The following is a 12966-nucleotide window of genomic DNA, read 5'->3' as shown; positions in this document are numbered from 1 at the left end:
TCTCAAAGGTAGACCCTTAAGCTCTCTCTGAAAGGAAACATGGGTTCACGTTTGTTGATAATGTTTTCTGGTATATAACAACGTACTTGTAAAGCACGGAATCAAACTTCTTCCTTTACATAGCCACAGATTCACTTCAGTCACTACAATTTTCGAGGTTGAAGAAAGCAATGAGGCTCTCGTTACTGAGTTTCGTAAGCCCTCAACCAGTTCAGGCTAAACGCACTGACAGTGTAAAAATATAGAGGAAAGTGTTAACCAAAAATACAGACAGTACAGTGTGTGAACACAAAACATAATCATTCTTAACATTTCGGTACATAGTAATGTCGGTCTAGCTGTCATTGATTGATTTATGCGACTTACCTCTACGTGAGTGCTGAGTTCGTGCTTGAACGACATGGCTTCTTCCACACAATATGAGCCGAGCTCTTCAACACCTCTTCGCGTTAACCAGGCTCTTCTCTCTTTTCTTCAACGACGTAAATCTTGCGCTTCTCTCAGCCAGACACAGTCTCCACCACTTCGATGTCAATGTCGCGCAAGAAACACGATACCCACCAAATCACTTCACGAAACACGCACAACTTCGCACCCATCAGTCCAGCACGGGATGAACAGTTTTGTCGAGAAAACACAGCAACGAACACGCTGTCTTCTCCAAAATACGGTCGTCACCAAGATCAACACCCGCAGTTCATCAAGCATGGGCAGACGTCTTTATACGCGGTCGCGAGTGCCTCTCGGCTCATACGTCGAAAACGAGTCTCTCGCAGTACGTCTTCTATAGATTTCTATACATCTCGACAGAGTCGCATCTGGTACGTCGGCAGTAAGAATCGCAAAGAGCTTTGTGAGAGTTCCGACGGAATTTTCGAGTATCTCACGCAGGCTTCGCAGCGCTTCGTCTCACGTACATACGAACACCGGGCTAAATACTTTGCACCCCTGTCGTTATCAGCTGCGAGAGTGCTGCTGCTGCCGGAGCTGCACTGATTAACGCCGACTGCTTGCCTACTCGTACCGTATAAACCACGGCTCGAGTATGGAAAGAACGGACGCGGATAGGACAAAAAAAAACAGAAACAGAAAAGAAGAGATAAATGTTGAGCAAAGCGTATACGACAGACAGCGCCTCTACCGGCATCTCTCTATCAGCACTCGAAGCAGAAAAGTCCCCATCACCCTTATCGTCACCTGCTGTCCAAAATTTGAATACGCGCGATAAAAGTCGAGAGAGGTTCACGAGACTGAGATGGAAGGGGAGAGAAGGAAAGAGTGTGTTACTGTCGCGACGGGGCAACCAACGTCTGAACGCCTTGACGGCAGTAGAAGCGTACCTATTCTGATAGGGTGATGAAGATGGTGAAGATGAATTCCGATAGGACACCGATAAAAGTCCGATACTTATACACAGGCACGTATGCTCGATGTAAATTTGCTATTTCTATTACAGACGACACGCGCTGTGATCGTAAGTATTACGAGTAGTGTGCGTGGGAAAATTTTCGGAGACTTGCTTAAGCACTCCAGCGTACAAGCACTTGGAAAGCCGGTCAAGCTGCAGTAAGGCGAGGTGAATACGAATTTGACGTGAATAAAGCTATATTAGGCTCGATTGACGTAAGCTAAATTGAGCACGAACCGCTTTGCGTCAAGAAGCACAACGTTGCATACATCTCCCGAGGAAACAGCGTAATACGCAGACACTCGATCACGTAATAAATAAAGTTTCGATAAGATACCGAATCTGAGCGAAGAGACGTGCGAGGGACGTGCGAGGGACGTGCGACGGAAGGCAACCGTACGAGACAGACGCGACAATGCACTCAAGGCTTGCACTGCTGCGCGCGTTTCACGCGCGACCGACTCCGCTCCCGCCGAGACGAAAAAAACGCGATGCCACCTTGTTTCGGATATTCACCGACGCACCTGCCGCTGCTTTCAAACGGCGAACGGAGAACAACGCATCCCGTGTGCGCGTGCCATAGGGATGCTCGTGCGCTTCGCCCGCAACCGCTTTCAAACATGTGGAAGACGGAGCCGAGCACGGCGCGTCGAGCGGCAAGCGCCTTTCGCTGAGTGCACGCGAATTGCGGCAGGTGGCGCGACGTGTGTTTCCACCGCACTTGTTTGCTATGCGTTTTTCTTTTCCTATCTCTTGGCCGCTTCCTTTCCGCCTACGCTCGGCGTTCCAGCTCGCAAGTTTGCTCAACCCCGCCCGCACCAAAGTTTATTTATCCCTCTATTTTTTTATCTTGTTTTTTTTTTCAATGCTAATTGTAAGCCGAGAACGTGCAATCTCCAGACTGCGCGAACGCAATAAATAGAGAGACATACAAACTATTTATACAAACCATCAGATATGCGTGCGCAAGGTTAAGAGAAGGCGAAGGTTATTCGCAACCCCCCCCCCCTATCATGTCAACGTAGCAGGCTGACTTTCCGCCCCCTCCCCCCCCCCCCTAGTCGCAGCACACCCCTCCCTATGATGCCAATGTACAGGGCTGACTTTACCGCTACAACACCCCCCTGCACTCCACCTTCTTCCTATTATGTCACTATGGGGCAGCCTTTGCACCTCCACCCACCTTAAGTGACCTATATATGTACTGGATTTTGCGTCAGAAAGCAGTTTCAAAAATGAAAGACCGATAGTGACGTATAAACTGGGGCATCGCTATTATATTCGGCGCTTCAGCGACTCCTGGAGCATAGACGTGCGCACAATGGACACCCGTGTTGGGATTGTTTAAACTGAATCAAATACCAGAAAGGGTGACTGCAAGTGCACATACACACACCACATGCCCACGGAATGTTTATTTGGAACTTCGTTCCATCACGTGGCGCTGACAGACAGAAAAGTCACCGCTGCGCAGGACAGTTAAAGATTTGGGCGATTGTACTTGCCTGTTTCATCATCCGCAAATCACAAAGCTATGCGTTATCAACAGTGGCATGAGGTCGAAAAAATAGTACACTCCGGGAACGGTGCGAGGCACGTATACAGTCGGTCACGATGAAACATGCTCCTACCAAATATCTTCACTTCATTTTCCCCTTACAACGTCCTAAATTGATTGATTGATTGATTGATTGATTGATTGATTGATATGTGGGGTTTAACGTCCCAGAATTACCATACGATTGTGAGAGACGCCATAGTGGAGGACTCCGGAAATTTCGACCACCTGGGGTTCTTTGACGTGCGCCCAAGTCTGAGCACACGCGCTCACAGCATTTTCAACGCCCCAAACTGCATCTTTGACGGCCTACTTCATTTCCCGCTTTGAATTATAGCGCCTATAGAAGGTGAGTGCCTTCTGTGGGCCTTCCCCGACTTTTTCGTTGCGATTTGTTAACTTGTTGACGGGCTTTTCCAGCGTGCCTCTGTACATGTTTGTTCCATTGTGGGTTTTTGTCCTGTGGTAATCATCTAGAGCTCGAGCCTCAGCAAACAAAAGAAAAGGCATTGCCCTACGTGTTATTGTACAAAACATCGCTTCCGTTCCTGACGCATTTCTTGTTGCGTTCGTAGATCTCCGTGGTCCTTTTCTTTTTCCTTACGCATACTACTCACTCGAACCTGCAGTTGCCGTATCTTCAGGTTTCTTTTTTTACCTTCAATTTGCCGCTCATACTTCCCTCCACATATACGACGCGTACTTTACACCGATGTCCCAAAGTTACTGCATATGGCTCCTTTAGCCATATATATACTATACATGGCTACATGTACTGCATATACTGTATATCCTTATTCTATATTACAGATATATATATATATATATATATATATATATATATATATATATATATATATATATATATATATATATATATATATATATATGAGATCTAACAGACAATAATGCCAAGGAAGGTATGGGGAAAGTTATTAGGCCAATTGTAATGTAAATGAGAAGAAAGAAAAGTGGGTGAAAAGATAACTTGCCGTGGGCAGGATTATTCGCGTTATTCGAAGGTCGCAGGTTTGGATCCTGCCCACGGCAAGTTATCTTTTCACCCACTTTTCTTTCTTCTAATGTACATTAAAATTGGCCTAATAACTTCCCCCATACCTACCTTCGCATTATTGTCTGTTAGATCTCATTAATATTGTGTAAAAAACACGAAAAACGAGCCCTTAAGTATACACTTGTTTCCCTAATATATATATATATATATATATATATATATATATATAGGTCCTGGATGAAGTCCTGCAGGCGTGCAATACAGTGCATAAAACCACTTCTACATACCATCCGCAAACGAATGGCCTTACCGAGCGCTTCCACCGAACACTCTCTGACATGATATCGATGTACTTGCATCCTGACCACAAAAATTGGGATAACATTTTACCGTTTGTCACCTTCGCATACAATACTGCGGTACAACGATCAACTGGCTACAGCCCGTTTTTTCTCGTGTACGGCCGATCTGCCTCCTCGGTCTTCGACACGGCATTTTTCTTTGCACCGGCTCCAAGCAGTACCTCGCTCCCAGAAGAGTTCGCAGCCCGAGTCACACAATGCCGTGAAATTGCTCGCAAAAACACGGAAGCAACCCAAAAGGAGAGAAAACATCGCTGTGATAAAAAACGACGCGACGTGGCCTTTAATGCTGGCGATAAGGTTTTACTATGGACCCCGGTTCGAGCGTCGGGCCTTTGCGAGAAATTTCTTCACCGGTATGTTGGCCCATACACCGTTGTACGACAGACATCTCCAGTTAACTACCTCGTCACCCCGCTTCAGTCTGTCACTGACCGCCGTCTGCGCAGCACGGAAATAGTTCACGTCTCACGCATGAAGCCTTTTGTTACTCGTTCGGCCGATCTCTGACTGGCGGCCAGGTTGGCCGCTTCGCAGAGGGGGGGGGGAAATTGTAAGCACATTCCAAGCATTTGATCGTTCTCACTTGCACATACCCATCATCATCGTTCTCACTTGCTCATACCCATCATCATCGTTCTCTCTCTTGGTGTGGTTCTGAGCCGGGCCAGACATCGCAGAATAAACGCTTCTGCTCGCCCTGCCTGCTCGCCGTACCTAGTCTGCCTGCGTCTTTCAATATATATATATATATATATATATATATATATATATATATATATATATATATATATATATATATATATATATATATATATATATATATATATATATATATATATATATATATATATATATATATTATGCATCATTATTATTTTTATTTGAGGCTTTCTTTTGCCGTGTAATGGTATTCTTTAAATTGCATATTGTGTACCACGTATTCGGTTATGTTGTGATGTTACTGCAATAGTGCCCGGGCTTTTACGAGCCAAAATGGCGACACGATAACGAGAGACACCCTAGTGGAGGGCTCCGGTAATTTCGACCAGCTGGGGTTCCTTATAACGGTGCACTGTCATCACAACATTTCACCTCTATTGCTATGCGACCGCCGCGGCAAATACCGACTTCTGGTGTGGCAGCGTGAACATTTGATATATGTAGACTGATTGTAAGCCCTGTACGATGTATTCTAGGCACCTTCAAGAACTGATTGATTGATATGTGGTGTTTAACGTCCCAAAATCACCATGATTATGAGAGACACCATAGTGGAGGGCTCCAGAAATTTCAACCACCTGGGGGTTGTTTAATGTGCAGCAAAATCTGAGCACACGGGCCTACAGCATTTCCGCCTCCATCGGAAATGCAGCCTCCGAGGCCGGGCTTCGATCCCACGACCTGCGGGTCAGCAGCCGAGTACCTTAGCCACTAGACCACCGCGGCGGGGCCACCTTCAAGATCTGAGCAGCGGGGGCCTTATTTGTGCGCCGACACTCTCTCCACAACAAATTAACAATGAAAGAAGTGCTGTCGCTCAAATGATGAAACAGCGACGATAAAATGACGATGAAACGATGAAACTGGTGAAACAGCGAAGCTGCTGGCATGCAGTGGGGCTGGGCGAAGTGCAATGAAGCGGATTGAAAGTAGTGGGAATGAAGTGACATGACGTATAGGTGAATGAAGTGGGACAAGTGGGTGGTGGTGGTAGTGGTTAGAGGATGAGAAAAGGCACCTAATTTCTGCAACCCGGTCGGGAGCACGGCGCAGTGCCTATGGTGCACGGCGCAGTGCCTAGTAGCGGTGGGCGTAGTGGTGAGTTGTGGGAGAAGTTGCAGATATTCGTAGAGAGATTTGCCCACTTTATGCGGGTAAATATCACCACGATGTACGACGGTACCCGGACATGAGGGTTTCGACGAACAGCAGCGTGGCTGTAAAAAAATATAAAAAGAACAAACAAAACAGGGTGTTATCACCCCCCCCCCCCCCGGAGCTGGCAAGGACGTGTGGAAAGCGTTCTGTACTACCAGGAGCCTTTTCCGACCACTGGCTGCTTTTATCTTCGCACCGCGCAAACAGACAGGGACACCATTTTTTTTTTCCTTCTGTTGTTTATCTCTCATTAAACAAACACGACGGCATCGCAGAACAACTCGACCTATCCCATTCTCTTAATCTCAGTCTCCGTCTCACAAGGGCGGCGCGTGGGGAGGAGGGGTGGGAGACTTAGATGCCTGAAGTGTGTGGGCGACATTCTGGCAGAAGTTGTAAAATATGGGAGGTAGCGTCGTCCCCCTCCCCCACTACCCCCGGCCGCAAAGAACGAACAGTCAAAACAGTCTTATGTTTCGTTAAGGTACGCATCAACTCTCAGAGCGTTATGTAGTAGTAGTAGTAGTAGAAAACATTGTTATATACATAATCCAGACAGGCTTGAACTCGAGTGCCCCGAGGAATATACGGGGTGAAGAGCGAAGTCTGTCCGGCAGGGTGGTGCCCCTATTCCAGGGCCTCACTGGCGCGAGCCATCCGTTCAGCTCTGTGGATCAGTCGCAGCTGATCCATTAGGACTGTGCTAGAACGTTATACCGCTGTATCACACTGGCCCTTCCGATCATGATCACGGTCGATCCACATTACGCTCGATCTGTATCAGGAGCTGCTACACGATCTTTAAATCGCGATCAAGCCCAATACGGATCAAGACGATCGCGATCAACGCCGAGCTCGATCCAGGTTAGCATGTACGGACTGCGTAGCGGCGACCATTGTTGATGGCGAACAAGAAGTTCGATCAGGATTGGCCCTGATCACCATCAAAAGTGCTGTGTTACATCGGTATTAGACTGCTAAAGACGACGCACAAGTTTCCCGCCTCCCCCCCCCCTCCCCCACACACCAGCCCTCCTTTCCGTTCGACAAAGGCGGCCAAGGAAAAAAAAAGAACAGACTGCAAGCTACTACACACACATCAAACGGAGGAAAATATCACGCTTATCTCACGGTGTAACAAGCAATCACACGCGTGGAGATCGCGCGAGTCCGTTGCAATCGCGTTCTCTATAAACGGCCAACTCTGTGCCGCCAAGAGTAACAACAGGGAGGAAGGGCTGGGCCCGCAGTGTTTGAGCAGCGGTGTTTTTTCCCCGCAGCTGAGATGACGGCGCGCAATGAATGGCGCACACCGCTCCACGCCCTATCGCACACACGCCTCCATACAACGCCGCAGATAGAGACGGAGACGACCATCAGCGGTTGGCCGGCTCGAACGTTTTGAGCCACTTAGCCGTACCTGAAAAGGCGCTCCATGCGTATATAAACAAAGGCAACACACAAAGCATGTCTGTTTGTGGAGATAGCTGATAATATTAGATAGCATACTATACCTAATATGCAGTATACTATCAGATATCTGTTGAAAGCTATCCATCTGTACTGCGTATGTATATATTTATACAATTCTATTTCTCTTTTCTCTCTCTCTTTCTCATCTTTATACTCCCCCTTCCCATTCCCCCAGCGTAGGGTATAGCAAACCGGGCATGTGCCTGGTTAACCTCCCTGCCTTCTTTCTCGTTGTTCTTGTCCTATTTATCTACCTACTACCTACTATGTTCTATGCTATAATATAATATCGGGGTTAGTAGATAGCATGTAGATAGTGTTTATGTGGCAATAGAAACAAAACACGGAAGCTATTCGAGTTTCATTCGCCTTCACAACTTTCTAAATTAGACACCAAAAGTGTAGCCAGAATATTTTATTGCGAGCAAGGGAAAGGGGGTCCGACACCACCTTCCTACATGCATGTTCTGTTATAACACGTTTTTGGTAGTTGATAAATTGTATTAGATATATATTCAGCCCCCCCCCCAGTAACACCCCCCCCCCAAAAAAAAAAGAAAACGAGCACAGGAATGACGTGAAGTTTATGATAAATCTATACCAACTGTTTATTCGACCGAGCGGGGCTGTAATAATAGCGTTATACACACAGCCTTACACGCAAGTTCACGTCATCGCCATTTCTTGTGTTTGTCTGTTTTAGATTTATAATTTTGTTTGTTCATTCATAGCATTATGCGCGATGTGGCGAAGTTCCCTTGCGGCGTCTACTTCTCGCATGCGCCCACGCTGTGTGTGGGCGCTCCATAGCAGGCGTATGGAGCAGCGTCGTCAGCGAGGTCGCTATATACCACTTACATATTTGCACAGCGCAAGACTACAAGCTGTGACGGCGTAACTACAGAAGAAGTGACAAGGACAGAAAGAGCGCTGACTTCAACCGAAATTTTATTAGCGAAAACTCTGGAAATATATACTCGCGACAGAACATCACCGCGTGGTGATGCAATAGGTTTATATTTATATTATACCTACAGCGCCCTCTGGAGGCATTGTTGTAGGGCGGTTTATAAATTCAAAGTACATTTAAATCACTGTGGACAAGTTGAATTGCACGGCACACAAAAAATAAAAACAAATAAAAAATACATAAATCAGAGCATACAATATCATTGTGTGACCACATACTCCTTTAAAAGGGAAGGAAACGCTGTGGAAGGGGCGGTCACAATGTTTTTTTGGAAGACTCTTTCATTCGTGTATCGTTTTAGGAAAAAAAAAAGTAGAAAGGTTGCGCGATTGCGCGGTGATGTTCTGTCACGAGCATATACTTCCAGCGCTTTCGCTAATAAAATTTCAGTTGAAGTCAGCACTCTTTGTGTCCTTGTTTCTTCTTCTGCAGTTACGTCGTAACTACTCGTAGTCTTGCGCTGTGCAAACCCGTTAATTCCCAATCACCAACTAGTCCAAGCATTTGTACTATATACCACTGATCCCACAGTGACTCGGTTAGCCACTGGAATTATCTGATAGGCTTCAATCTTCGCCTACAGCGCCTTCAAACATTTGCTCCAGCTGCAACTGTCATCCAGGATTTCTCGACGTGCCACGGTACACAATGCTGTGTCGGTTGTATGTCGGCGTATAGCGTTCACCAACTCATTCAGCTATCGCATTTGGCATGGCAGTATAATCCACGTTCGATAACTGCAACTGTGTCGAGACTAGTAAGCATTTCTTGTGCTTCTGCCCCTGTTTGAACGAAAATCGCCGGACTCTTCACTGCGCCTTGAGGAGACTTGATGATCGGCCCTTTACTCAAGGGAAGATCTTGGGAGCCCGCTCGCACAGCACATCAGCCCAGAAAACCACACGAGCCCAAGTGCAGTACTCGAAGGCGACAGCATATAGCGACCACCTGTGAAACTCTGCACTGCATGGATGCCGTGAAATCTATCTATCTATCTATCTATCTATCTATCTATCTATCTATCTATCTATCTATCTATCTATCTATCTATCTATCTATCTATCTATCTATCTATCTATCTATCTATCTATCTATCTATCTATCTATCTATCTAGCTAGCTAGCTAGCTAGCTAGCTATCTATCTACTTATTTATCTATCTCTCTCTCTTTTTTACTCCCTTATTCCCCCGTTCATGACGATAGTTATAGCGCGAGAACAAAACGACGACACAGAGACAAGAAGGACACGAAAGTCTCTGTGTCGTCATTTTGTTCTCGCGCTATAACTATCGTCATGCCATACCAACTAGCCCAAGCTGCCACACTTCCCCCGTTCACACGTGAATAGTAGCAAACTTGGAGTGTAGCCTAATTAATCTCCCTCTATTTTTTATTTTATTTCTCTCTATATTTGTTCATGCGTGCGTTTGTATGAGCGTACGTACATCTACGCTAACGAAATGTAAAAGATGGCTCCCTCTGACTGCGCTAATGCTAGACACCTCGAGCTGGAAGTTTTCATACGTGACAGAAGCCGGGTTATTTACCGAATCGTAAATGGGCTCTCACAACTGAACTTCCGGTCACTACAGAAGTCTAGTTGTCTAGGAGACGTAACTGAAAGCTGACCGTATCTGGCATCTCATTGAAATGACAGTAATAGAACACGGAGTTGTGTTCGTCAATAATTATCGGGACTTATCAAGGGGACACGAAAGAGGAATAATTAATCGATTTAGATTTATAAATTGTATTGTCCGAACTCCCATGTTGTTGCTTTCACCATCACAGGTTCATTAATACAGGAGAAAATCAAGGTGAAACATGACTAAGAGTGCAAATCAGCGCAACCAACAGGATTGGGCAAATGAGAGGACACAGAGCTCTGTAAACACATGTGCATAGTTGGGAGAACAAAAGCCGAACAAAATTGGGACAAAAGCGGGAAAAAAGTTGCTTCCCGCAACACGTAACAGCTGCAATAAGGTTTAGTTTCTTTTTCCTACATGAACAACACGCCCAATCATACAGTCTGCTAAGGTGAAAGTTTTTTTTTTTTTCAGATATTGTACCGAAATATCCGCGAGTGACGTCACGGATTTCAATGTGTATATTTCATATTTCAGCGACACTGACTCGTCCTGAAACTTGGTACGCTATAGGTCTGTGCACCACTCGGGGAACAATGCGCCTGATTTTTAATGACCAGAATCTATGTAAGGCCTAGTAGGAGCCGTAAAAATCTATGACGTCACGGTGCTTGGTGCGGGAACTTCAACGTGACTTCACCACCTGATTTTTTTTTTTTTGCCCGTTCTCTCGCTTAAAAAGCTTCTTCACACGGCAAGCGTGGTAATATCAGAATCGTGGAAGAGCGATTTAATAATACCAAGCATTTAGATCAACGCGATGGCGATATTATAGAAAAAACAATGCGCAGTCAGTTTTGCGCCGCATGCAACGCTCGAAGCCTGGCTGCTTACAACGCTCGACCACGCACATTGGAGACAGGAGTATCGCGCTACGCGAAAACCCAACACGCGTGATCTCCGACGCAATATTGCGCGACTTACGTGCGTGGTTGGGCGAACGAAACGCAAACGGCAACGGAAAGAAAGGACGAAATCGCTTCTCGCAACGAGTAACAGCTGCAATAACGTTTAGTTTCCTTGTCCTACAGGAGCAAGGAAGCCAGCTTCGCGCGTGCATAAAGGAAAAGGCCCAGCTGACATAAAACAGAGTGCTAGCAAGCATATGCAGACAGTTCAATACATGTCCCGTCTCTTTTCTCTCCCCTCCCCCATTCCTTACAAGGACGTGCCCAGGGTTCTCCGTAAGGGGGCAGGGAAGAGCGCAACTCTTCGCCCTCCCCCCCCCCTTTTTTTTTTGACAAGTCTGAAATACATATGCAAAAATAAAAATGAATTGATGACGTGCTTCAGAACAAGGCCCGTCATCGGTTCGCGGCTTTTCAGATGTAAAGGTTCGAAGTAAACAGTTCTTTGAATGTAACATAGGCTGTCCGTGATTGGCATTATTTGTTAAAAAAAACAAAAAAATACGCATAGTCATAACCGTGCGCATCAAAATATGACGTGAAAGGTCCAACCGAGTTAAAGTATGGGACATACTTCAAGTCCCGTTTCAATAATGGGGGGGGGGGGGGGTACTTCTGTCTTCAATGCTCCCCACTTCTTGCACCCACCCACCCTTTACTTTTTCGCGTCCACACCTATGTTAAAGTTCAACTGCTTCTTGCGCGAAATTTCTTACACGACGGACGGGCCCACTCGTGTCTGTTTCGTCCGTTATTTAAGCAACTTTGCGCAAGAATCACTTGACCATGAAGTAAAACTAGCTCTAACCCACACTTTGCTATGCTAGAGTTACACACCATTCCTTCATTTTGTAGACATAATTTTCTTTTCTTTTCATTATCTGGCTATAACCACAGTCATTTTACATTTCCGATGGAGGCGGAAATGTTGTAGGCCCGTGTACTCAGATTTGGGTGCACGTTAAAGAACCCCAGGTGGTCGAAATTTCCGGAGCCCTCCACTACGGCGTCTCTCATAATCATATAGTGGTTTTGGGACGTTAAACCCCACAAATCAATCAATCAATCAATCATTTTACATTCTTTAAGCACTGAATTTCTTTTCTCAACACGAGAGCCACGTACACAATCGCACCACGTGCTAAGCCTTGTTAAGCGTTGCGTCGCGTCCTACGATATCATCAATAGTGATGTAACCACTTACCTGGAAACTCGGTCATAAAGCGACGTTTGAACGAGACAAGAAGGCGTTGCGTGCAGCGCCTTTGAGTTGCGTACGATGTGAACACGACACTTACGCATGCAACAACTCGCATGTATGTTATCTCCCGAAAGAGAGGCGAGTTACGAGTCGCTCGTTAAACTTCGGCTTTTGTAACGCCCGCTCCGTGGCGCTACGATTAACCGATTATATCGGCGACGCCAACTAGTTGCGTATCCGTATACGTACGACAACTGAGGAAATAGTATTAAATTTATGCGCCGTTAGGGAACGGGCCGCCGTTGACACCATTATACCTTTGAAGAGACACTCAAGTGAAAGTAAGAAATTGTCCAAGCTTGCGCTACGCCCCGTAAGGCTTCGGAAAGATGCCAAATTGGACGAGTCCCAAGGCTGATCTGGTTGCTTCTGGGTTATAGAATTCTGTAGGCCTGTGATGCAGGTTTTTTCTAGGCTGCTTCTATAGGTCGTTGATGGGCTTTAACTAGAGATGACGCTTCACCCATGGCCGACACGTAT

The 12966-nt window shown here is 46.0% G+C and overlaps 1 protein-coding gene across 1 annotated transcript in view; it reads right to left on the bottom strand.

Annotated features, from left to right (window-relative positions):
- LOC119163580 (mitochondrial sodium/calcium exchanger protein-like) overlaps positions 1-2046 on the bottom strand; it is a 100730-nt gene extending 98684 nt beyond the window's left edge. Inside the window, exon 1 of the mRNA XM_075889009.1 lies at positions 367-2046. Within this exon, the coding sequence (XP_075745124.1) occupies positions 367-402 (36 nt within the window). The 5' untranslated portion in view covers positions 403-2046. The remainder of the gene's footprint in view (positions 1-366) is intronic.
- Positions 2047-12966: the final 10920 nt, after the last annotated feature.

Source organism: Rhipicephalus microplus, chromosome 3 (assembly GCF_043290135.1).
Source record: "Rhipicephalus microplus isolate Deutch F79 chromosome 3, USDA_Rmic, whole genome shotgun sequence".
NCBI lineage: Eukaryota > Metazoa > Arthropoda > Arachnida > Ixodida > Ixodidae > Rhipicephalus > Rhipicephalus microplus.
Note: the sequence above shows the minus strand (reverse complement) of the source record. Positions and strands in the feature narration are given on the sequence as shown.